Here is a 26,029-nt window from a genome sequence, read left to right as displayed (position 1 = left end):
GGTCAGGTGTTGCTTCTGCTCTCTGGATGTAAAATCCAGGAGGGCCCATGACTGGAGAAGGGGAGGTGGCTGAGCAAAAGGACAAGTGATCAATGATCTGGCCATGAAGAGCCTTGAGTGAGACACATGTGGTCCCTGATTTGGGGAAAGGGAGGGGGAGGCAGGTGGGCTCCCCAGGGAAACTTCCTGTGCCCCTGGAAGCTCTGAGGGTGGGAGAGGTGAGCATCCTGGGAGGGTCTCCAAGAAAGATGCGACTGAACTATTTGCGGGGGGGTTAATCAGGTCCTCGAGTCCAATCGGTCGCTGCTCTCGTCCTCTTGGCCGACTTTTCCCCGGCAGAGGGCTCTTGCCGGCCGCATCTTCCGGGAAGCTGGGGCTGTGAGGTGCGCTGGGCGTAAGCTTACCGAGGGCGCGCGCGGAACACGGTTGCCCCTCGCGCCCTTCCCGGCCGGGTGCGGGAGAACGCGAGGAGTGACCCTAAACCTGTCGCCGGGCTTCACCTTGACGGTTGCGCACCATCCGCCTCCGGCCCGCTGCCAAGCAACAGCGCGCTGCCCCGTGGGCCAGCGGCGGCGCGTCCTCCAACCCCCTTTCCCGCAGAGGGGGCGCGGGATCCTAGGCCGATCCAGGCCGGGTTTTGCGGCGGCATGCGAATGTGCTGATCCCTCATCTGCCGTTCTCCGCACAGTTGGCGGGGGAGATCATGGTGCTGGACGAACTGTGGACCGAGCTCCCTGGCGCCTCCGTGGCTGCCCTGGCCTGCTGCTTCGTTGCAGCGGCCGTGGCCCTGCGCTGGTCAAGTCGTCGGCCGGCGCGGGACGCGGGGGCCAGGGCACGACGCAAACAGCGGGCGGCTCTGGAGACCATGGATAAGTCGGCGCAGCGCTTCCGCCTCCAGGTGACCGCTCGGGTCCGTGGTGTGTGTGGGGAGGCACAGGGTGGGGTATCCCTAGCAGCATTTTCAGCCGCACTGGCGCGCGGAGGAGCAGGTGGAGGGCCGCGCAGGTTTTACGTTCGGAACCTCTCTTTGCCCTAATACATTCCATACTCTTTCTGAGGTAGAGCCAAGGGGAGGCTGGGAGACCAAAGGCCATCGCCACACTGGGTCAAAGAGAGAGGAACTTTGCTCGGTGCCAAAGAATTTCAAGACTTTCATTTATTTATTTAAAAAAAATGTTTATTATTGAGAGACAGAGATACAGAGCATGAACATGGGAGGGGCAGAGAGAGGGGGAGACACCAAATCTGAAGCAGGCTCCAGGCTCTGAGCTGTCAGCACAGAGCCCCAAGCGGGGCTTGAACTAACAAACTGAGCCCAAGTCGGATGCCCAACCGACTGAGCCACCCAGGCGCCCCTCAAGACTTTTAGAAAGCTAAAATGCAAGCATGAGAACCAATATGATGCTCAGGTTAAGACTTTGTAATCACAGAGTCATGGCCAAGGGAATCTGGAAAGCTTATAGTTTAAAGTCATTGATTTGTGCGTGATGATACTAAGAGAGAGCCAGAAAAGGACTTGCCCAAGTGCAAAGAGGGCTGGGCTGGAATAGATGTCTCCCCAGCTCCTGCTCTAACCCCTTACAGGCCCTTTTCCTTAAGCAAGTGTAATTCCAGCCCTTCCCTGGGTGAGCTGTCAACAAGCTTTTCTCATTCTGGTTCAGCTCGGTGTGTGCATAGATGCTGGGGAGGGGCCTAGAAGACGAGGCTTTCGCTCAAGGTGTTTGAGACGCTGGACCCAGTTAGAAGTCAAAATGATAAATTCTGGGAGAAGTTCTTATGTACTGTGAGAGGAAAAACTTGCCACGATTGTTTGTGAGGCTTTGTGTTTGATAGGATTCAGATCTGGCAGGTGGGAAAGCATTCCAGGTGACTGGGGACACAGCAGGTGTCAGGAGGATGTGCCTAGGTGGGAGTCAGGGAGGGAGTCACAGAAAATTGCTTTTAGCAGATGCTGTGATTTTAGAGTTGGGTGCAGAGCTGGAACTAGAACCTACACGCCCAGTGGTACTCTCCAGCCTCATTCCAGTGGAGGAGAGCAGGGAGGGGATATTAGGTAGGGAGACCAGGCCTTAGGATGCCAGGCCCAGGGTGCAGCCTTGATCACGGTGTCTTTTAGCCAGTATAGATTTACTCCACACCATTTCTGGGCCAGGATATATCATATTTATTTATTTGTTGAAATAAATATGTATCTGGTTCCAGCCTCTATTCATCAAGCTTGCTGAAAAGCCCACCATCAGTCAGTTTTTAGATGTTCAGTCCACACTGACCACTGACCCTACCTGAGCACAAGTTCTTCACTGCCTAAGTCCTCCTTCTCTGGCTGAGTTCCAAGGTGCCCCACTCAGGGATCCTTGCAGTGACACCCGGCTCACCCTGGAGACCCTCAGCTGCTCCTGAGGCCCGAGTTCTTTAGCAATAGCCCGAACTGCAGCCAGCTGGCAAGAACTGTGCAGGGGCAGCTTCAGCAGTCTGCCCACTGTTCCTGCCTACTGAACTCCCCTCCCAGTCACAAGACACCCACCTGCTGGCAGGGGTGCAACGTGGTAGAAGGTCAGGTCTTCCTCACCTCAGCTCCAAACACCAGCATCTATACAGGTCCCCTCTGGAGCAACCGCCTTTCATTATTTTTTTAGAACCAGATCTTCCAGGGGCACATGGGTGGCTCAGTCAGTTAAGGGTCAGACTCCTGATTTCAGCTCAGGTCATGATCTCCTGGTTTGTGGGATTGAGCCCCACATCGGCCCCTGTGCTGATAGTGTGGAGCCTGCTTGGGATTCTCTCCTTCTCTCTATGCTCCTCCCCTGCTTGTTCTCTGTCTCTCGAAATAAATAAATAAACATTAAAAAAAAAAAAGAGAATAACCAAAATTTCCAGGGTAGAGGTTATGGGCCTGAAATACAAAAAGCTGTTTACATACCCTCGCCGGGGCAAGAGAGCCTGGTGTCAGAACACCAAAGCCTGGCTCTTCCAGGTGGGTAAACAGCGAAATGTACACTGCGATTTTCCAGTGACTGTGGAGGAGAAAAGGAGAAGTATCTCAGGAGTCTCATTTGAGCGGTCAGCAAGGGTCTTGATAACAGTAACTCTGAAAGGCCTTGGGGGCAGTTAAGAAGTAGGTGGTTTAGCTGAACTCAATCCCTTGGAACCTTGGGATGAGCTCCTTCCTCTCTCCTGCCCCTAAGGTGCCTTTCTGCTTGGCTCTGGAGTCTCTGGATGATGGGGATGTGGGTTTTGAGGCTGTATAAGCAGCCTTTCTTCTGGGGCTTTTTCAGGCCTGCCCTGAATAGTAAGGGGCAGTGAGGTAAGCAGGGCCCTGGGCAGGCCCCAGGGGAATACAGCAGCAGGTAGTACAGCTCCAGCCTGATAGACTCCTGACAAAGCTAGCTGGGAGCCTAGATACCACCAGTGTTCCCAGGCATTGCTGGAGGAGGGGGAATCCTAATCACTTCCGGAATCATCACAAAATGGTTCACCTCTCTCGACTATAGAGCAACTGGAGAGTGAGGCCTGTTTCTGGTAACTCTCTGTTGACCACGTGAGGCTTAACCTGTAACGACTCTTTGCCCACTTTTTTCCCACCCTGCCCCCTGAATGAGTGTCAATATCCTTTCTAGACTGAATAGAAGAACTACCATCAGTAGAATCTTATGGCTGGAAAAGATAAGCCAGAACACCTGCTCATGCCTCTGTGCCTTTGCACTTGTGGTCTTACCCCACAACAAATCTCTTACAACCCCTTTTGCCAGAATTCCACTGGTCTTAACAAATGCCACTTCCTTCAACTGGATCTGATGTGTGGTTCCATCTCCTGGCCTTCTCCAAGCCCAGCTTGAAACCTGACTTTAAAACAAAATGATTCAGTAGATGAGTTGAGGGTGAATGTAGTTTTTGTTGAGACCACTATCGGTGGCCTGTGTGACCAAATGGAAAAGATATCTTGAAATAGAACAAAGGTGATAAAAACCATGAGGGAAACTAAAAAAGACATGGAGGATAATGTAGAACAGCTGAAATTAGGACAGTAGGGGACTCAAGGAGAGACAGCTGGAGGAGGGGCAGTGATTCAATGATAGCTATAGTATCCCTCCCTTGAGAAAGAATATGCTACTAGGTGGCCGAATGCTTAGTTACAACTTATTTGTACACTTCCCTGCGTTCTCCGTACAAATTTAATTTCCCCTGTGTTTGTAGACTGGCCTCCTGGAGGTGCAGACTTTCTTTGGTGTCTTGTGAAAGAAAAAATGTCTCAGCTGCCTGATAACTAGTTGAAGATTTAAAAATAGCTGTTAGCGGTGCTGTCATCAGCTGTCAACATGGAAGAACATAGGACACAATTAAAATTTGTGCTAATTTTTTTAAAAATGGAGAGAACCTGCTGATAGCTTCAAGCTGAGGCTCACAGGGACTTTGTGGCACCTTGTAGCAAGGTGGGAAATGGTGGTGACCACACTCTCAGTGGCAAGTCTCCTAGTGTGGTGGGCTCTCAGCTAATTTTTACTTTCTTCCCCATACTCTTAGGCATTTTTTTTTCTATAATGAGCACACTTATGTAATCAGAAAAAAAAAAAAAAAGCAATCTTGCTATTGAAAATAGCAAGCGAGAAAGGCAAGGTGTAGTAAGTACTGTGTATATAGCATAGTCCTTTTGTACAAAAATAGAATATATGAAAACAATTACATACATGGTGAGCTTTTCATAAACTTTTTTGTCCCTGTGAGTTTTCATTAGAAACCATTAACTATGGTTTCCTTTTCAGAGAGGGACTGGGCAGGGTGGTCCCAGGGGTAGGGTGAATGTTCATTTTCATTTTGTGTATGTATGTGTATATATATATATATATATTTTTTTTCTAGCTGAAAGAGAACTTTTTGTTACTTTTAAATGTACAGAAAACTACTGCGTCTACTTAGCCCAGTTTGGTGGCCAGTGCTTTAGCCTTTGTCTTTTCTAGCTTGTCAATGCGAGCCACCGACTCTGGACCCAGGACGTTGCCTCCCAAGTGGCAGTGGATCTCATCATATCTGTCATTGTAATTGGTCCCGATGGCTTCCACCAGCTTAGTCAGAGCTCCTCTGTCTTCCAAGTTAACCTGTGTGAGGGTGACAGTGGTGCAGGTCTTCCTGTGGACCAGATGCTCCACCTGGCCTTCCCCTTGATGATGCAGTGGGGAACTCCCATCTTACAACACAGGGCAGGCAGGAAGACAACCAGCTGAATGGGATCCACATCATGTGCCATCACTACCAGCTGAGCCTTCTTGTTTTCTGCCAAGATGGTGACACATGAACCCCCGCTCGAAGGACAGGCGGCCTCTTAGTGGGGACATCCCCTTTGCCGGCAGCTTTCTTCTCAGCCTGGACCAACAATCTCTGCTTCTTTTCTTGCTTTGTCTCTGGTCTGTACCTGTGGGCCAGCTTGAGCAGCTGAGGAGCCGTTTGGCAGTCTAAGGCCTGGGTGAACTGGTTAATTGCAGGGGGCAATTTTAGATGCTTGTAGAGTAGTCTTTTGCCACTACAGCTGGATGTAGTGGGGCCATTTGACAAAGCAGGTGAGGTACCTTTTGGACTGGATGTCCTGTCTGATCCCAAAATTCTTGGGCTTTTTCTCAAACGGGATTGACCACCTTCTCGGCCTCCTGCTTCTTCAGAACAGTAGGGGCTGGGGCCACCTTCTTCCCCTTGGCCTTCTTTCCTTTTGGTATCTTGGATGGCTGGAAGAGAGACAGTGCTTTCATTTTGTATATGTTTTTAAAACATGTATCACCAGGGATTATCTAGTGTATGTGGGGAGAGATCACAGCAGTTTGCACATGCTGTTCTTACTGTCTGGAGCATTCTTTGTCCTCACTTACCCCTCTTTGCCAGGCCAACTATACTCTACCTTTCACCTGAGTATCACTCTTCAATAAAGCCTTCCCAATCCCCCAAGGCAGGGTCAGGTGGCCTTTCTTTCTGCTATTTTTTTCTGCTTTGTGGCTCCCTGTATTTCATATATATATATATATATATATATATATATATATATATATATATAAAACATTATATATTTTATATATGCATTATATTTATGTATACATACAATATATATATTATATTTACATTATATTTATGTATATATATATAAATATATATAAAATCCCAAGTGAGTATTATATCTATTTAACAAATTAAGAGAAGTGGGTAGAGCAGTGCCTGGGCGGCTCAGTCAGTTAAGCATCCGACTTCAGCTCAGGTCATGATCTCACGTTTTGTGGGTTCAAGCCCCTCATTGGTCTCTGTGCTGACAGCTCAGAGCCTGGAGCCTGCTTTGGATTCTGTGTCTCCCTCTCTCTCTGCCCCTCCCCTGCTCATGCTGTGTCTCTCTCTGATTCTCAAAAATGAATAAATGTTAAAAAAAATTTTTTTAATAAAAAATAAATTAAGAAAAAGAGAAGGGGGTAGAGTGTTTCTGCTGTTAACTCCGGGGTACAAAGGCTCTGTGATGGGTGTGTGTGGAGGGTGTGAGTAGGTGGTATCTCATGGAAGGATGTGGAGGAGTCTGACAGGAACACAGCCTGGAAGCACTTCCTGGAATACCTCTGGAGCTTGTGGTGTGACAGAGACCTTAAGGAGCAGCCAGTCCTGCTTTGCACTGGCTGGCCTGGCAGGAAGGGCGGGTAGATGGCTTGGGCTTGATAACCGCTAAGGTGGCCCTGTGTGATCCAGGAAAGAAAGGATGGACAGGATGACTAATTGGATCTGGATGCGGGGGAGAGGGGGAGGGAAGGGCCCTGGCCTGTTCTTGCACTCTAACACCTGGATGGACTCAGCCCTTCCCTGCACAAGGGTACGTGGAACAGGAGACGGTGGAAAGTGGGGGAGCAGCGAGCTCAGGGAGAAGGACACAAGGGTGGGCGGCAATGGGAATAGCCCCTGAGCACCAGAGCTCAGCTGGGTCAGGCTGGGTGGAGGGTCAGGAGGCCGTGGGTTAGGTGGAGAACCTGGAGTGGAAGCCACGAGAAAGATTCACTTCTCCCAGCATCAGGGAGGGAAGAAGAGGTACCCAGAAGAATGTGTCTCTTCCCACATCTGGCTCCTTCTCATCCTTCAAATCACACAAAGAAATGTCACCTCCTCAGAGAGGCCTGACCATCCCATCTGAGTCAGTCGTCTCTTATTTCCATCACAGCAGCTGTTCTTGTGTTCTCATACTTCCCATGATCTGTCCATTATTTGTTAACTTGTTTGTTTTCTCGAATGTAGGCTCTGAAAGCAGGGACTTGTCTGTCTTGGTTACGTCTAAATTCATAGCCCTTAACGTAGTCCCTGGCACATAGTAGGTACTCAGAACATGTTTGTTGACTAACTGAATAAATGGATGACAGAAGTAGCAGAGAAATGGGAGTAAAACCAGGGAGGGTAGTATCTCCATGCCCAGGAGGCAATTGAAGAGAGCTGGTATGTGGTCTCAATAGCTTTGAATACCTCAGTGAGACATGGAGCAAATATCAGAGTGGAGTATCTCTTGGATTTGTCACCAGGAGGTCCCTGGTGACCTTGGCAAGAGCAGAGGAGAGTGGGGGTGGAAAGTGGTGGCTGTGATTCAGAGACCCTCTCTCTGACCGTGTTTACTAATTGCCTCAATACCTTTGAGGAGGGAGCAAGCTGGGTTTTCAGGCAAAGGCTGACCCCAGAGACTGGGAGCCTTCAAGGTCTGGCAGTCAGGTGTGCAATCAAATGTCCCTCCTCCTTCAGAGAGCTCTTCTCTGACCACCCTCTACCTACCTGTGTGCCACCCACTCACCACACCAGGTTTTATTTTCTTCAAGTTATTTCTTACTATCTCAAATTCTTGTTTACTTATTAATTACATGCTTGCTTCCCAAAGCATGGACGTGCCTTTTTTGTTCACTGTTGGATCCCCAGGCCTAGTATGGTGCTTGGTAATATGTATCTGGAATGAATGAAAAACTCCTCTCTTTTAGTTGTGAGCCTCTAGCTACAGCCCCAACCACCCAGGATAGTGTCTTCTTTTTCTCATCTCCCTCGCCAGGGATTGAGTGATTAGGTGCAGGTGGACAGCCAGTGGACAGCCTATGCTGAGTGGACGAAGAACTATAGTTTACCTGTATGGTCCTAGGTGATGCACTTAGCCACTTGGTGCCTTAATTCCTTCCTTCCTTCCTTCCTTCCTTCCTTCCTTCCTTCCTTCCTCCCCCCCCCTTTTTTTTTAAGTTTATTTATTATTTATTTTGGGAGAGACAGAGACAGAGTGAGGGAGGGACAGAGAGGGAGGGACACAGAGAATCCCAAGTAGGCTCCATCCTGCCAGCATGGAGCCTGACACAGGCCTGGAACTCATGGAACTCACAAAACCATGAGATCATGACCTGAGCCGAAACCAAGAGACAGACGCTTATACCGACTGAGACACTTAGGCGCTCCGGTGCCTCAGTTTCTTTATCTGTGCAATAGGAATGGTAGCAAGATTTAGTCAGAACAGAGAGCAGCAGCATGGTGCAGTTGGCAGCTGTCAGTGGTGGTAGTTCATAATGGTTTAATAATCATACTGGGCATGGCCTCTCCCAGGGCACCCCGTCTGATAACCTCCTAGAAGAGGTATATCTGTCCTGTCCATAGGTGACAAGTGCCTGCCTAGGCTGGGCCACAGTTTCTGGTCTCAGAGCTGCAGGTGGGCATGTCTGTCGTGGATTGGCATGTGACAGTTAGCATCTGCTTTGGCAGGTGTGGGGACTTAGGGGCATGGGCCACAAGTGTCAGCTGTAGGCACTTGAGGCCTGTGGGGTAAGGGGGTACTTATCTGAGGTGTCTCCCCAGAACCCCGACCTGGACTCAGAGGCACTGCTGGCCCTGCCCCTGACTCAGCTGGTGCAGAAGTTACACAGAGGGGAGCTGTCCCCGGAGGCTGCACTCTTCACCTACATAGGAAAGGTAAGGCCCCAGGCTGGGGATTGCCTGGATCCTCCCTCTCTCTGCAAAGGCTGGGGGGAAACCTGGCCTGGAGTTACTCTCTCGGGACCAGGGTGGGGCCTCAGTGCCAGGGGCTGCCAGGAGCTTTGTGCATGAGAAAAAGAGAGAGAGAGAGAGAGATTGAGAGAGAGGGAGAGGCAGGCTGACTTTGTGTGTGTGTTGGTGAGAGGGCAACACTGAGCATCTTGTCTTAGCTAAAAGCCTGGCTTTCAGCCCAGACTTCCCTCTCGCTCCCGCCTCCACCCCATCCGTCACCAAGTGTGGTCTGTTCTCTTTCTATAGCTCTCTCTGGCCCATCCCCTTGTCCCCATTCTCCCGTCCCCCGCAGCCACCCTGGTCTGCCAACACCATCTCCCTCCATGGTGGGGCCCCAGCCTCCTGGCCAGATTCCCTCTCAGGTCTCCAGTTCTTTAGATTCTGCTCTTCTGCTCCTCTTCAGTCTCTGGCATCCTGTCTGGTCAAGGCCTTCCGGAGTGTGGGCATCAGTAGCTCAGCTGCCTACGGTTCCCTGGCACCCAGAGCCTGCCACACTTTGCACTGTGGGATTCCCTTTACCTGGAAGCCTCTTCTCCCTCTTCTCTTCTCCCTCTTCTTTGCCCCTCTTGGGGCAACAGGCACTGCTGGCTGAACCTTCAGGGCTCAGAGAAAGAGGCTGTCTTCCAGGGAGCCTCTCCTGACCCTCCCCAGCCTGAGTTAGGGTTCCCTCTTCAGTGGTCTTTCTTTCTTTTCTTTTTTTAAATGTTTATTTATTTATTTTGAGAGAGAGAGAAAGGAGGAGGAGGAGGAGGAGGAGGAGAAGAAGAAGAAGAAGAAGAAGAAGTAGTAGTAGTAGGAGTAGTAGTAGGGAAGAGGGGCAGAGAGAGAGGGAGAGAGAATCCCAAGCAGGCTCCATGCTCAGCACGGAGCTTGATGTGGGGTTTGATCCCATGACTGTGAGATCATGACCTGAGCTGAAATCAAGAGTTGGATACTTAACCGACTGAGCCACCCGGGTGCCTCTCTTTCTAACATTCTAACACATTTTCTCATGGCGTCCTAGAGCTTGTCTTATCCTTCATTTTCCCCTGTGGTTCCTTGTGGGCAGAGCTTGTCTCATTTGTCTTTGTACTTGGTGCTGAATACTTACTGGCTTTCGTACAGTAAGTGTTCAAGGAATGTGTTTGAAATGAAATGAAAGAAAAAGAATTGTGCTTTGTGAGTTGACTTGTGTGTAATTTCTTGAAACAGAGTGTGTGACAGTGGGTATGACCACTAGGCAGGTGGACATGCATGCCGGGTGACTGATGGGTGTGTGACAGTGGTGTGAGTGACTGCAGCAGAGAGTGAGGGAGATTGGCTGTACGGGGAGAGAGGACTGTATGCAGACCCCCGCACTGGCTGTGCCGGGAGGACACAGGCAGTCTTGACAGACTGTGCTGCGTCTCCTCTGTCAATGCCCCTGAAAAGTTGCTGCCCTTCGTAATCACCCACAAGTGAGCATTCTCGTCACAGATTGGCCTCTTCCCTGCCTGCCTTGGGTAGCCTGGAGACTGATTTCATGTGCTAAGTTGTGGCAATGGGACCCACACCCATTTTCCTCAGATGTTTCACAGGGACAGGAGTATTTACTGAAAGCTGTGTATCATTTTGCCCTGGTCTATCCCTCCCCTAGGGCCTTGTGGAATGTGGTTTGAGGGCTATGGAAAGACCCCATGGCAGATGCCCACTGTTAGTGCATTGTTCCTTTTAGGCAGGCTTCCATCCCTTTAAGTGATTGGTATTAGTCAGTCACTCCTCTATGTGACTTCATTATCAGATTCAAGAGTTTCTGGGAAAGGGGAGGGTTAGCTGGGGCAGGTGTGGGCCAGGCCTGGGGCAGGAGAGAGCATGCTGGCCTCTGGGAGGCTGGAACCTGGCTCTAGTCCTGCTCTGTGCTAACTCCCGGTGTGGGCTGAGATGGGGATCTGCCCCTATCTGGTTCCTCCTGACTGCTTCACAGGCAGCGATATAGCTTAGGGGAGGAGGTGGAGCGGCCAGAGGTCATCTTCCTCCCAGCTCATCCCCTCTGGGGAGCATCTGAGGCCAGTGTCTTGCTCCTTTGCATGCCTTGTTTGTGCCCTGGCCCTGGAGTTACTCTCTCTGACTTTGGGTTGAGGCCAGAGACTGCCAGGGTGAGGTTGGGACTAGAGGTCCCCAGTGAGATGGATGGTGGGCCCTAAGTTATTCTCTGCCCTCCTGGCTCCGGGCCATGTTGCTGATTTTTCCCTGGGTATACTTTAAAAGGCCAATTTCACGTTATGTATATTCTACCACAGTTGTTGTTTTTTTTTTTTTTTTTTTTTTTTTTTTTTTTAAAAAGGCCAATCTCACTTTGCCTTGTGTCCATTTCTCCCTCTTCCAGGCCTGGGAAGTAAACAAACAGACCAACTGTGTGACCACCTACCTGGCAGACTGTGAGACTCAGCTGTCCCAGGCCCCAAAGCGGGGCCTGCTCTATGGAGTCCCTGTGAGCCTCAAGGAGTGCTTCAGCTACAAGGTATGCCCTTGCCTCACATGAGGCTTCAACCCCCACCCCTGCCCCTGCCAGCCAGCTCTGCATCCTGGGTTACGCTGGGCCCTCAGAGGAAGTATCAGGTCCAGAGGCCTTGAGAGGGATCATGGGTGTGCTCTGCCTTGGCCTGTGAGTTGGCGGTAAGAGTGGACCCTCTGCTGAAGGGCCCCTGATCCATCAGCTGTACACCTCTTGGCACCTATCCCTCCCTCTAGGGCCAGGACTCAACACTGGGCTTGAGCCTGAACGAGAGCATGCCTGCAGAGTGTGACAGTGTGGTGGTGCAGGTGCTGAAGCTACAGGGCGCTGTGCCCTTCGTGCACACCAACATCCCTCAGTCCATGTTCAGGTTGGATGGTTGGATTGGGTGCCGGGTGGGGGCAGGGGCATTGGCACCAGTGTGACCTGAGCTGACCCTTTCTTGCTTCCTCCAGCTATGACTGCAGTAATCCCCTCTTTGGCCAGACCTTGAACCCACTGAAGTCCTCTAAGAGCCCAGGTGGCTCCTCTGGGGGTGAAGGGGCCCTCATTGCAGGTGGAGGCTCCCCCCTGGGCTTAGGTACTGACATCGGAGGCAGTATCCGCTTTCCCTCCTCCTTCTGTGGCATCTGTGGCCTCAAGCCCACGGGAAACCGCATCAGGTATGGTGTGGGTGGTGGGTGGAGGGAGCTCCTGGATCTCTTGCTCTATGATCTTGGCCTAGCTCTCAACCTCTCTACGCCCCAGGCAGGGATTCCCTCACTCTGGGGTTTTCCTGGGAGGGAATGTCACAGCACCATTGGTGTTGGTTCCTACTTTCTAAAGTGGTGAGAGTTCTAAGCTGCTGTATGGGTTTGAGGTTGGGCAGAGGGTGACCATTTCCTGTTTCCAACATTTTGTGTTTCTTATCCAGCAAGAGTGGCCTGAAGGGCTGTGTCTATGGACAGGTAGCAGGTGAGGTCTGGGGTTCCCTCAGTGCCCTGGTGGAGGGGGGTCTCCTGATCCAGTTCTACCCTGCATCTCCTGGGGGCAGTGTTTGGCTGCCAGGTTGGTCTAGGTGGGAGTTCCTACTTCCATGTCTCTGCTCACACTCCTAGGCCATGTCCCAGCCCTTGCTTGTGCCTCAGAGCCCATTAGGGTAGGGTGATCTTTTTCCTTCCCCTCCCTGCCCCACAGTGCCAATGTCAGTCGGCCCCATGGCCCGGGATGTGGAAAGCCTGGCACTGTGCCTGCGAGCGCTACTGTGTGAGGACATGTTCCGCTTGGATGCTGCCGTGCCCCCCCTGCCCTTCAAGGAGGAGGTGAGCAGGGTTGGGGGGCATGGGGTTGAATTTGGTTATCACTGGTGCTCCTGAGCCCAGAGAGCAGCCCCTTGGCATTGTGGATAGGGCTTGGAGGTTCTGTTTCCTGAAACCCACCCTCAAGGGTCTGCAGCCAGGGTCAGCTGCTTCTCTGCAGTCAGCCACCAGATGGAGCTCTTGCCTGCATGTGGAGACCCTGAGGCTTCCAAACTGGCCTGGTGGGGTGGGGCCTCTGCTGAGGAAAGGCCCCCCCTTCTGGCCCCAGCCTCTTCTGCAGTCATTGAGAAACAGGAGACGCATCTCAGAGAACAACTTGAGGGAGAACTTGGGTGTTTCTTGGTAGGCAGAATATCTGGACTTGGTGGGGTGAGTTCCCGCTCCTTGGCAGAAGATATTCCAACAACCCAGTGGTTCATGAACCCCTTTCTGAAAGGGAGGAAAGGAGGAGGTGAGGTCCCTTTTATGAGGTCTGGAACAAATTATCATGGGAGCCAGGACTTGCATTCTTGAAACAGGCAGTGGAGGGCCTTGGCTCAGGATGCCTGGGTTCTGGACCTAGTGTTGTCAGTATGTACTGGGCCTGTTTGCCCGTCTTCCTATCAAAACCTGAAGCCTCAGTTTCATCATATGACCAGTGGGAACCCTCATCCTTGCTGGGCCCCTCCTGCAGAGTCATTGTGAAGGTGTTTTGTGAAAGGGTCAGAGGCAGAAAGGGCTGGCCTCTCAGACAGTCATTTTCCAGGGATCCAGGCTGCAGCTTCTCAGCTGTGTTTGGGGCTGAGTAGCTTCAAAGATCCCTGGGAGCCCTACTTTGGGCTGCCCTCTCTTGACCTGATTCTGACTCCTGTGTTTGCCCCCAGGTCTACACAAGCTCTCAGCCCCTGCGTGTGGGGTATTATGAGACCGACAACTATACCACACCAACCCCGGCCATGAAGCGGGCCCTGCTGGAGACGAAGCAGAGCCTGGAGGCTGCTGGCCACACGGTATGGCTGTGGGAACCTGGAAGTCCTGTTGTGGCCCCTCCTTCGGGAAACCTTCCTGGTACCCATGGCTGCTGCCTGTCCCTGGCATCCTCTCACCCTGATTATTCTGTGGTTGGGATGGGAACTGTGTTCCTGCGGGACCATAGATAGAGGGTTGATCATATTAATTAGGTTAAGTGATTGGTGATGAACTCAGCCCTGTGCTGGGGATGTGTGAGTGCTACATGGGAGGCTCTCATCAACTACAAACAATGGTGCACAACTGTCCAGAGATTCCCACCATCCCAGGGTGGTGAGCCAATGGGCTTTACTCTGCTTATCTGAGACAAGTTAGCTCATGTATGGCTTGGCTTGACTTCTCTCATGGTAATGCATTTTAAGGGAGTTTTCATGGGTCAGTAAGGCTGCCTTTGTGGCTCCAGGGGGTGCTACCATGCAGGCAGGATTGGTCCAGTCCATCCTCAGGGCCGCCTGGGAAGCATGGGGGTTGTGGGAGTCAAGGGTTTTTAGGTGTGGGGGCCTTATACTCCTTAATCTTGCAGCTGATCCCCTTCCTGCCAAGCAATATACCCCATGCTCTGGAGATCCTCTCAACAGGTGGGCTGTTCAGTGATGGTGGCCACAGCTTCCTACAGAACTTGTGAGTGATGTGGACTTTGGGGTCTGGGGTGGGGACATTAGACCCAGAGAGAGCAATGGGTTCTGTTACTCCCAGTGTGGGCCAATCTGGCAGAAGATGGGGACAGGCCTCAGCTGAACACAAAGAAGCTCTGAGCATTCTGGGCAGGGACCTCTCTGCCCCTCTAATTGTGCAGACTGAGCCTGGAGATCCTTTGCCAGGGAGACTTTAGAAAGGTACCAGCTCAAGGGGAGGCTGGATTGAGCAGAGCTTAATTGATGGGAGCTCATTGGGAGGTAGGAGGTGGGCAGAGGAGTTGCTTGTCTATTTGGGGAAGATTGGGAGACAAGGGCAGGATGAAGCAGGAAGGGAGACATCTAGACATCATGCTGTGACTCCAGGCTCATCTGACTTGAGCCAAGTCTGCCTTTTCAGTAGTTTTCTCTTCTGTAGAGTAGGAGTGGGTGGGTTGGGCCAGGCCTACTTTAAGGGACTTTATTTTTTATTTTTTATTTATTTTTGAGACAGAGACAGAGCATAAATGGGGGAGGGTCAGAGAGAGAGGGAGACACAGAATCCGAAGCAGGCTCCAGGCTCTGGGCTGTTAGCACAGAGCCCGACTTGGGGCTCGAACTCATGGACCATGAGATCATGACCTGAGCTGAAGTTGGACGCTTAACCGACTGAGCCACCCAGGCACCCCACTACCTTAAGGGACTTTAAAGAGCTCATGTTTAGAGAAGCCTTTGGTCCTTAAGGGTTGATAGGAGTGGAAGATAGATCTGTGAAGGTGCCTCCTGGTCATGTGCCTGGGCTGACTGGACTTCCTCTCATAGCTGTGTATGGTCCAGGCTTCAGCAGAAGGGGCTGCCCCTCACTCTTGCCCTGGGAATGAACCCTTAGGATCAGCCTCCTGAGACCTTTCCCTGAACTCTAGAGCTAGAGACAGCCTCAGAAACAAGAGTCATGGCGGCTCCGCTTGTACCTCTAGGCTGGCATCAGCATTTACAGGGGATACTCTCAGTGCCTAGCCCTGGCCAGGGAGCGATTGCCCTCATTGAGTCCTTATTGCTTTAAGCTGAGTTTGCCAGGGAGGGAGACACAGAGTCCTGCCTTGGGGAACTCCAGTGTGGAGTGGAGTCCAGGCATCCCAGCGATCAGCAGAAACAAGTCATGTGTTTAAAAGGAGGCAGATAAGGGTGTCTGGCTAGCTCAGTCTGTAGAGCATCTTGGGGTTGCCTGATCTCAGGGTTGTGGTTCTGAGCCCCATGTTGGGTGTAGAGATTAAAGAAAAAAAAAAAGAAAGAAAAATCTTTTAAAAAATAAATAAAAGGAGGCAGGTGAAGGGGTTGGAGACCAGTGGTTACCAGAGTCTGTTGAAGAGGGAGTCTAGAGGGTGTCACTGAAGAGATGACACTGAGTAGGGAGTGCTGGACTGGACCCAAGCCAGGAGGGAGGCCTGGGGAGGAAATGCTGAACTGGACCCTTTGTCTCCCAGCAAAGGTGATTTCGTGGACCCCTGCTTGGGGGACCTGATCTCAGTTCTGAAGATACCCAGGTGTTTGAAAGGACTGCTGGCTTTCCTGCTAAAGCCTCTGGTGAGGGCACAAGGAGTGGAGGGTTGGGGTGGGCTGGCAGGGGGCCTCTGGGGCTCTTCCCCTCTCGCCTTAGCCTCTCTTGGTTTGGGTGAGCATGGCCTCCTCTTCTCTCCAACCCCCACCCATACTCCTCTCCTCACCCCATGCCCTGCAATCTTCAGCCAGCCCGTGTGCTAAAAGAGGTGCTGACCACTCTCAACAATAGCCAAATTATGGAAAGAGCCTAAATGTCCATCAACTGATGAATGGATAAAGAAATTGTGGTTTATATACACAATGGAATACTACGTGGCAATGAGAAAGAATGAAATATGGCCTTTTGTAGCAACGTGGATGGAACTGGAGAGTGTGATGCTAAGTGAAATAAGCCATACAGAGAAAGACAGATACCATATGGTTTCACTCTTATGTGGATCCTGAGAAACTTAACAGAAACCCATCGGGGAGGGGAAGGAAAAAAAAAAAAAGAGGTTAGAGTGGGAGAGAGCCAAAGCATAAGAGACTGTTAAAAACTGAGAACAAACTGAGGGTTGATGGGGGGTGGGAGGGAGGGGAGGGTGGGTGATGGGTATTGAGGAGGGCACCTTTTGGGATGAGCACTGGGTGTTGTATGGAAACCAATTTGACAATAAATTTCATACATTGAAAAAATAAATAAATAAAAGAGGTGCTGACCTGGGACCTGGGGGAAGGGACAGAGGGAAAAGAGGCACAGGTGGCTTGGCTGCACTCAGCCCAAAGCTGAGTCACTAACACTGTGGTTGTCCTTTGGCAGTTCCCAAGGATGGCAGCCTTTCTTGGCAGTATAAAGTCCCGGTAAGGACATTTCCTGTGCCTAGATCCCACCCCCCTCTTCCCCTGACCTGGGGTTAAGTGGTTTCTGACAGGAAGAGATGAGGGAAGTAGCTTCTGAGGTGGAAGTGGCCCAGCCAGGGTGGCAATCTCTGTGGCTTTCAGATGGGACCTTGAAGTTTGCCTTCTCAGGGTCCAGGTCTGGCTAGAGAGGAGGAGCCTGAAAGGGATCATGGGAAGGATGGGTTGGAGAGGAGAAGACCTGGCTATGCATGGGTAGAAAGGACCAGGAAAGGAAGCATGTAGAGGCACAGGGGAGAGGGGGCTACTTGGGAACCTGTGAGAGACGCTGCTCTTGGAGGTCTGACATAAACTGAGCTTCACTGGGTCCTGCCTGCCCCTTAGTGGCTCGGGTGGGAAAAGGGCATAAGTGGCCTTATTTTTAGGCCCTGACATCCTCTGGACTTGCCCCTTCTCTCACTGCCAGGCATTTAGGACCTTTGGCAGCTCTGGCCTCTCTTGTGTACTAAGGGTAGTTGGGAATCAGGCCTGATGTGGTCCTGGCTGTGCTGTGAAGTCACTAAGTGGCATAGCCTAAGTCCCTCTTGGGGCCTGATTTTCTCAGCAGGACATGAACTTAGGGATTTGAAATTCTCCCTTGTATTGCATCTGTCTCAGAGCTCCCATAGTTGAGAAGCGCCCATGGAGGATTGAGATCTGGGCGGGGGGGGTGGGTGTTAGGAGTAGGAGTCTGATGTTGCAAATCCCCATGGCCAGTGACCTCGTTCCCTCTGCCTAGGTCGGCTGGAAAGCTCTGGGAACTGCAGTATGAGATTGAGGTGAGGTCAGAGCCTCTAGAGTGGAGTAGGGTGGGGGATGGGGTGGAGTTGGACACAACACCTACCAGTGGGCTCTCTTGGCCACTGGTCCCTCTGGTCCCCTGGAGTAGCCTGTCATTCCCCCTTTTGCTCCCTGGACTGGTCTGTGACCTCACTTGCCTAGGTGCTCATCCTTAGGGGCTGGGTCAGTCAGCTCCTGTCCTGGCTGCCTCTTTGCCCCCACTGGTGCTGTCTGGCACTACGTGGCCCCACCCTGGCAGGAAAAATGATGTTTATGATTCGTGTGGGAGGTGGAGCAACTGATGCTGCCTGAGAGTGGCCATGCCTGTGTGCCCCAAGGACCTCCATCCCTTCCAGGCTTAGTCCAGATCCAGGGGCAGGTGCTGGGGCCTGAGCCACCCTGGCCACAGTCCCTTCATTAGAGAGTCCCTGTGATGGGCTGGGTCCGAGGGCTCCTGCTGGCATCCTCCCCAGGTGTACCGCAACTCTGTGATTGCCCAGTGGAGAGCACTGGACCTGGATGTGTTGCTCACCCCCATGCTGGGCCCTGCTCTGAACCTGAATGCTCCCGGCAGGGCCACAGGTGAGGCCTGCTGCCCCACCACACCCCTGACACTCCCACCTGCCTTTCCTCCTCTGGAAGTTCAGCCCAGTGCCCAGAAGGCTGCTGGGAAGTAGAAGAGGAGGCTTGGGGGAGGGCTACACCCCTTGGGGAGGGCCCTGCCCTTGGGGAGCTCACAGTCTTGCTGGAGAGATGGGAGTCATGTGGGATGTCCTGGGTGGGAATGAGCTCCCTGTTCACAGCACTACTGAAGTTGGAGATCTTGAGTTACAGAGTCTATGGTTTGGGGAGGTGGCGTTTAAAGTCCAGGTGGGATTTAGATAAGCCAAGAAAATAGGAACAACATTCCAGGTGGGGAAGCTTCATGGGCAAGAGCACAGGGCAAGCCCCAGCAGGCTCTCCAGCCTACCTTGAATCTGGATTCCTGAGCTTTGTCACTCACCTGAATCTCTGTGGCCCTGGGAGAGAGCCCCTCTCTGTCTGTGGAGGCAGGGTGCCATTTCCCAGGATGAAAGGCTGGGGTACAGAGAAGACAGTTGGCATTGAAGTTCGCCTGGCCTGCTGTAACCGCTTGTGTTGTGTTTCAGCGGCTGTCAGCTACACTCTGCTCTACAACTGCCTGGACTTCCCAGCGGGGGTGGTGCCTGTCACCACAGTGACCGCTGAGGACGAGGCTCAGATGGAACATTACAGGGGCTACTTTGGAGATATCTGGGACAAGGTGCTACAGAAGGTGAGGCCACAGGGCCTGGCTTGGCCCCCAGGGTACCCCTTCCCCTGGACTCCCACCCGTACCCCAATGCTGGCTGCTGTGAAGGAAGCAGCATAAGTGCATGTAGTCCTTGCCTGCATTTTTTTTCCTTTTCTTTTTTAAGTAAGCTCTACATCCAATCTGGGGCTCGAACTCATGACCCCAGGATCAAGAGTCACATACTCTACTGACTGAGCCAGCCAGGCACCCCCTCGCTCACCTTTCTTCATGTGAGACCCTGAAGGACAGCAGCCTGGCCCTGCCATGCTGCCCCTCCTCTCCAGCTGGGGTGCTTTCTGGTCCCTCGTGGGGTCTTGCCTCCTCTACCTCCCATCCTGATACCTGTGTCCCTCACAGGCCGTGAAGAAGAGCGTGGGGCTGCCCGTGGCCGTGCAGTGTGTGGCTCTGCCCTGGCAAGAAGAGTTGTGTCTGCGGTTCATGCGGGAGGTGGAGCGACTGATGACCCCTGAAAAGCAGCCATCCTGACTGCCACCCACTGGGCTCTGGGGACCTGAGATCCACTCGATCTGTGCCCAGCCTAGTCTGGGCACAGCTGCCACCCTGTGAGGAAATGTTCAGCCTGGGCCAGAGGCTTCCATGTACCCCTCCCCTGATCTTCTACAAGAAGCACAGATGCCCTGAGTCTGGACCTTGCCCCCCCTTCTGATCCCTCCCTCTGCCCTGACATACCCACCACATGGCAGGCAGTGGGTGTGACATGGGCAAAAGCCCACTAACAGTCAAGAAATGTTTCTAGTCTGTATGCTCTCTGGCCATCATTGTCAGGGCATTGGGGGTTGAGCCCTACTCCAGCCTCGGCAATCTCATGGTTCCCATCCCCCACAGGAGTGACACAGGCTTCTCACCTCACCCATCCCCCTGTCCCCTCACTTAGACAAAGCCCTACTTTGCTAAGCATTGCCCTTCTCTTCTTCTTTCCTTTGCTCCTTCCCTCTCCAAGGATGCCCTTTCTGCTCCTCTACCATTAAATCCTTCGAGGCCCAGCTCAGATCCCTCTTTCCCAAGAAGGCCTTTCCTCCTTCCTCTGAGCCCTGGACTAGGTGGACTGTTTCTTCCCAGTCTGTCCTCTGTGGTGAGCATCTGTGGGTGGGTTTGCTTCCCTTAGTACACTGGTTCTCCTTGACAGGAGGGACCCTAATGCTGTATCTTTGTCCTTGGCGGCCAGCAAAGGGCTGGGCATAGGGCAGCAGGGAGTCTGGAGGGCTGGCCCTGAGCTGGCTCTCTTGTGGGGAGGGGGTCCATAGGCCTCGAGAAGAGAGCATGAGACAAGGCGATCTGGTAGCACTCACAGGGCTGGCCAAGGACTGGATTGTTCTAGGAAGGCTTCCTGAAGGAGGAGGACATGTATTGAGTGTAGAAGGTTTCCAGAAGCTGAGATGGGGATGAGGACATCCGAGGGATAAGGAGCCACACACCCAAAAGACCACGATGAGTTTGGTAGATGGAGGTATTTAATGGGTACAGGAGAGGCAGCAGAGATACAGGTGGGGGCCAGATCAAGGTGGACTTTGGGGGTTAGTTCAGGAACTTGACTTCTGTCTCAAGGGCAATGGGGAGCTCTTAAAGGATCACACAGATGCAGCAAAGAGCACAGACTTGGGGGACAGAGCCTGGAGAGGGATAAGGAGGCTGCTTCATGATCCTAATCTGAGGAAGGGGGCCTGAGGCCTGAGCTAGGGCTGTGGCCTAGGGGTAGGCAGAGAGGTGGTTTGGGAATTGACAGTTGGGTTGGAAGTGAGCTGTCTTAGCTCAGTCTCACCTCTGCCCAATCTGCCAGCCCACCTTTTACAGGACTGTGTTGCCTGGCGGGTGGGCAACTAGTCTATGACTAGTCTGGGGACTTCCTGGCCCCGCTAAGCAGAGCTCACTCTTCCCTGGCCCCAGCTCTAACTCCCCTACTTACTGCAGAAGATGTTTCTGAGCCTAAGCCCTCAGGCCAGGCAGGTCCTAACCCTATCTGGCCCACTTCAGATTCTTTTCAGGGTAAGCTGCCTTCCCAAGGCTTCCTTCTCCACCCTGATTTTCCTACTTCTTTGGAGGGACTTTGCCTTCCAGGTTACATGGCCAGGGGCACCTCCACTGTCTGACAGTGGTATCCCTGCTCGGCCTGAGGCCTCACACTTCAAGACAAAAATCACATGGACATCCAGATTGGGACAGCCAGATACTTGCTGCACTTTGCCCAGATTCCTTGTAACTGCTGTGTCATTTTGCCTCATATCATTCCATAGAATCATCTGTGTCCTGGCCTGTACCCCTCCCTTGGCTTCTTCCTGCCCCATTTCTCTTTGGTTACTGATAAACTTGTGCTTTTAGACACAAGGCCACAGGGCGAGGGTGCCTGTCCTTTCCTTCACTGCTTCATTGATTCGTCCTTGGAGGCCAGTGTGGGTGCCCCTGCCTAACCCTGTGCTCAGTTCAAGCTTGACTCCCATCCTCCAGAGGCTCCAGGGCTTCGGGGGGTGGTTGGACATTAACACAAACACATCAGCAACCTGGGTGATCACTGCCTGGGGAAAGGTTAGACAAGGGTCAAATGCTGCTGAGGGGTGGGGGAGGTGGTCACCGCAGCCAGTGAATGTCCAGAGGTCCCAACCCACATAGACAGCTAGGTCGAGACAGTCAGGTAGTGCTGCATTTTCCCCCGATTCCGTGTAACTGCAGTGTCAGTTTGTCTCATATGGTTCCATAAAACCACCTGCCTCCACTTTTCTCCTCTTGCCCCACTTTTCTCTTTGGTTACTGATATCCTTGTGCTTTTAGACCTGAGGCTGCAGGGAGGAGGCACCTGTCCTTCTATCCTTCACTGCTTCATTGATTCACCCTTTGAGCCCCAGTGTGGCCCTCCCCAGCCTGTGCTCAGTGGTGTTGGAGCTCTACCAAGCTTGACTTCCATCCTCAAGAGGCTCCTGGGCTTGTGGGACATTAACTCTGGGGGTTGGACATTAACTCTGGGGGTTGGACATTAACTCAAACATCTGCTCCTGGGTGATTAGGGCTCAGAGAAAGGTTAGACAAGGGGTAAATGCTGCCAAGGAGTGGGGAAGGTGGTCCCCTGGGCCAGTGAGTAGCCACTGTGTTCCATCTTCACTGCTACACTAGCTCTCTAGTCCATGCCACCTGCCTCTCATCTGGCAGTGCAGTAACCGAATGGGGCTTCCCTGCTTCCATCTGCACCTGGTCCCCAGTCCATTTTCCATGCAATCACCAGTGGGAATGCTTTGAAAGTGTAAATCAGATTGAGTCACTTGCTTCAAGCCTTCTCATGGCTTCCCATCACACCCAGAATCAGAATAAAATCCAGTCTCCTCCTTGTGTCTTACAAGGCTCTGTGGGATAGGGCCCTTGCTTACCTCTCTAACCTCATCTCGGGTGGTTCTTTTCTCTCATCCATTGTGCTCCAGTCACACGAGCACCTTTCTGTTTCTTGATCATCTCCAGCTGGTTCCTGTTGCAGAGCCTCTGTGTTATGCTGACTAGTTTCCCCTGCTTGGAACACTCAGCTCCAGTGTCACTTCCCTGATCACCCACTTGTAAAACAGCTTGTCTGACCCTAATGTGTTACTCTTTGTACTTTGTAGCACTGATGCTATCTGGAATTATATGGTGGTTTTTTGTCTCCTCCACTCAAGCTTCCTGAAAGCTGCACGTTGTCTTGCTCACCATTATCTTCTTGGCGTGTGGAGTGGCACTTATAAGGTGCTTAATTCAGTGAATATCAAGTGAGCGTCTCCTAGGGACCAAGCAGTGTACTGGGTGCTGGCACTGCAGGGACTAGTGAGACAGACTAGATTCTTGTCCTCCTAGAGCTCACATTCTGGAGGGTGTTTGTTGAAAGAAAGGAGGAAGAGAGGCAGACGGGTGTGGTGGTGAAGACCCTGAATATTTAATGCATGGAGTGCTATGGTGACTTTTGATCAGGAAAAAGAGAGAAGGGCAGTCTGAATGATACCATATACCTACTATGAACCATCTACTTTCTGGGCACTTTATAGTCATCGTGTCATTTAATCTTCCTATTAACCCTGTGGTGGGCATCTTTGTCCCCTTTTACAGAAAGGTCTGCAGCTAGAAGTAAGGGAATTAGCATCAAAACCTGGGTTACTCTGTGTCAGAGCCTTGGCCGAGAGCTCTTCCTGATGCCCCATGATGCTGAGGCATGGAGGAGTGACAGCATAAGCCAGCCACCTCCTCCTTCCTATCTGACCACCAGTCCAGCAGCCTCAAGACCCTGGGCACCACATGGCTACTGTCTGTTCTCAGCCTTCTCCCCTCTCCCCAGGTCCAGACTGGTCTTCTCCAATTGTCCTTCATATGGCAGTTGGGTGACCTTTCTTTCTTTTTAAAAAAATTTTTTTTTAAGTTTATTTCTTTAGAGAGAAATAAACTGTCAGAGAGGAGAGACAGAATCCCAAGCAGGCTCCACACCATCAGTGCAGAGCCCAATATGGGGCTCGAACTCATGACAGGGAGATCATGACCTGAGCCGAGATCAAGAGTTGGACGCTTAACCAACTGTGCCACCCAGATGCTCCTGGGTGACCTTTCTAAACACAAATCTTATTATGTCTGAAACCTTTAGTATCACTTGTGTTCAGTCAGACTTCTGGCTGTGACCTATATGGTCTTGCCTGACCTGGCAAGTCTCCTTCCCATCCACATCCTAACCATGTAGGCCTCGGGTGGTGCTTGGGACACTGTGCACACCTCCACCTCCACACCTTTTGCTCACTGTACTTGCTGTTCCTGGAATGCTCTACTTCACATTCCCACCTACAGGTCTCCCACTTATCTGAGGTGAGGGTAGACTTTACAACTGGCAGGCTGAGTGGGAAGGGCTTCTTTGTGCTCCTGTTCATACTCTGAAGCACTCCATGTCTTAATAGATTCCAACATCTGTTAGGCTGTGGAGTTGATAACCTATTATCCCATTGGAAAAAGATGGGAATTCTTACTTCCATTTTATAGGTGGAGTAACAAGTTTAGAAAGGGTTGCTACTTTGTCCAGGGCCAAAGACTTAGAGAGACTTGAAGCCACATGCCAACTCCAAACTTCATGTACTTTCTGCTTTTGTAACACAATTCCAAGAACATGGACGACGCACCCTCAGGGTGGCAAGTTCTGGGCTAGGTGACCACAAACACTGGAGACAGAAGCAAGGTCCATGCGCTGTGCTCCTCTAAGGTAGATTGACAGGAGGTCTGTCATGTCCCTTTCCACCTTCCCTTCCTCTCCCTGGGGTTGTGATATTGGAGTTTAGAACACTTAGTATACCTGTTATTTGTCCCCCTTTTGAGGCGGGGGAAAGGTCAGAGAGTGGGGGAGAGAGGCTCTGCACTGGCATGGGGCTTGAACTCAGGAACTGCGAGATCATGACTTGAGATGAAATCAAGAGTCAGAAGCTTAACCAGCTGAGCCACCCAGGTGCCCTGAGAGCCTTTGGGATTCTGTTGGTCACTCTTTCTGCTCTCTCAACTTGCCCATTCACAAGTCTGAGCACAAGACCTCCTTAACTTCTAAGTCACCAATAAATATATTGATCAGATCAGGGCTGAGGAAGGACTCTGGGATGTATCACTGCAGGCCACTTGCCAGGGCAATCTGACCTGCTGCACCCTTAAGAGACAACCACATAATCAAGTCCTGAGCCTTCCAGCCAGCCTGGACTGCCCCCTGCTCCTTCCCCCAGTTTCCCACACATAAGTTTGGGAGTGGTGACCTGTGTGTCTTAGGTCGCTCGGGGTCAGGGCATGTGGGGTTTGCTCTTGTGTGTCCAGCACCCACCATGGTGCCTGGTACTCAGCACGTACCTGGTAAAGGCTTGTTGAATGGAGGTTTGGATGACTCATTATTAGTGAACCCATTTTGCCCACCTACTTCCTTCTCTTGTCCCCAACAGGAAACCTCCCAGCCAGTCCCTGCCCTCAGGCTTTCTCCCTTCACGTTCATCTTATCCACCACCATGACCTTCATTAGTGCTCATTAAGACAAATAACTCCCAGTCTATATTCCACCTGTGGCTTTCTGCAAATCCTCCTCCATTCACTTCCCCCATCGGCCTACCCCTTCATCCTTCCCTCCACCCACTAAACATTTTGGATGCTTCCCACAGTATACTCAGGGTAAACAATCAGAAATGGTCACTGCCTGCATGGAGCTTTTGTTCTACCAGCAAAGAGATATCAACTGCATAATTACACAAAAACTCTTGTTAGAAGTGCAATAATGCAGAATCAATGCTTTATTATTTATTTAGAAACTTTTTAGTGTTTATTTAAAAAACATTTAATGTTTATTTTCGAGACAGAGAGAGATAGCATGATCAGGGGAGGGGCAGAGAGAGAGGGAGACACAGAATCTGAAGGAGGCCCCAGGCTCCGAGCTGTTAGCAGAGAGCTCAATACGGGGCTTGAACTCATGAACTGTGACACCATGACCTGAGCTGAAGTTGGACACTTAACTGGCTAAGCCACCCAGGCGCCCCATTTTAATGTTTATTTTTGAGAGAGGGGGGGAGGGGGAGAGAGAGAGAGAGAGAGAGAGAGAATGAGTGGGAGAGGGGCAGAGAGTGGGAGACACAGAATCCAAGGCAGGCCCCAGGCTGTCAGCACAGAGCTCAACACAGGGCTCGAACTCACAAACCGTGAGATCATGACTTGAGCTGAAGTCAGACGCTTAACTGGCTGAGCCACCCAGGTGCCCCTCTTATTTTATGAGAGTAAACCAAGTGGGACCTGCTCTGGCCTGTGTGTGTGTGTGTGTGTGTGTGTGTGTGCGCGCGCACCTGTATGAATGCTTCCTGCAGGAATTGACATTTAAGCCAAGAACTGCATTGTCACACAAGCCAAAGAATGACCATATTTCAAGAAGTATGGGGCTGAGGGCTTCAAATGCTGCTGATTCAACATCAAAGAGATGGTTAGGATGATTTTGGCATAAGCCAAGATGGGTTGGGCACAGGAGAGCAAATGGTGAAGTAAAGGCAGCAAGGTGCAGAAGACTTGAGAAGCTTAGGTGGGAAGGGGAGGAAAGACATAAGAGCAGCAGCTGTGAAGGCTATAAATCAGAGAGACTCTT

The 26,029-nt window shown here is 51.7% G+C and overlaps 1 protein-coding gene and 1 pseudogene across 1 annotated transcript; one reads left to right on the top strand and one right to left on the bottom strand.

Annotated features, from left to right (window-relative positions):
- The first annotated feature begins 703 nt into the window (after positions 1 to 703).
- Positions 704 to 19,534, top strand: FAAH (fatty acid amide hydrolase). Its single transcript, XM_047084777.1, has 15 exons — positions 704 to 898; positions 8,821 to 8,934; positions 11,354 to 11,488; positions 11,719 to 11,852; positions 11,938 to 12,144; positions 12,396 to 12,436; positions 12,659 to 12,783; positions 13,644 to 13,769; positions 14,312 to 14,409; positions 15,887 to 15,986; positions 16,762 to 16,802; positions 17,578 to 17,617; positions 18,092 to 18,200; positions 18,767 to 18,912; positions 19,288 to 19,534. Exons 1-15 carry the CDS (start codon positions 704 to 706, stop codon positions 19,414 to 19,416), a joined length of 1,740 nt encoding a protein of 579 aa, XP_046940733.1. The 3' UTR covers positions 19,417 to 19,534.
- On the bottom strand, positions 4,911 to 5,738 carry LOC124515770 (60S ribosomal protein L7a-like; annotated as a pseudogene).
- Positions 19,535 to 26,029: the final 6,495 nt, after the last annotated feature.

Source organism: Lynx rufus, unplaced genomic scaffold, assembly GCF_022079265.1.
Source record: "Lynx rufus isolate CCGP_SWC_20201006 ecotype Redwood Valley unplaced genomic scaffold, mLynRuf1.p SCAF_2, whole genome shotgun sequence".
In the NCBI taxonomy this organism is placed as follows: Eukaryota; Metazoa; Chordata; class Mammalia; order Carnivora; family Felidae; genus Lynx; species Lynx rufus.
The sequence above is the reverse complement of the archived record's forward strand: the minus strand, read 5'-3'. Positions and strand labels throughout refer to the sequence as shown.

Bases quoted from the DNA above. Each gene is read 5' to 3' on its own strand.
- FAAH (XM_047084777.1), top strand. From the start codon at position 704: ATGGTGCTGGACGAACTGTGGACCGAGCTCCCTGGCGCCTCCGTGGCT. The intron at 12,437-12,658 runs GTGAGGTCTGGG...CCTGCCCCACAG, and splicing joins TGTCTATGGACAGGTAGCAG to TGCCAATGTCAGTCGGCCCC. The intron at 14,410-15,886 runs GTGAGTGATGTG...TTTGTCTCCCAG, and splicing joins CACAGCTTCCTACAGAACTT to CAAAGGTGATTTCGTGGACC.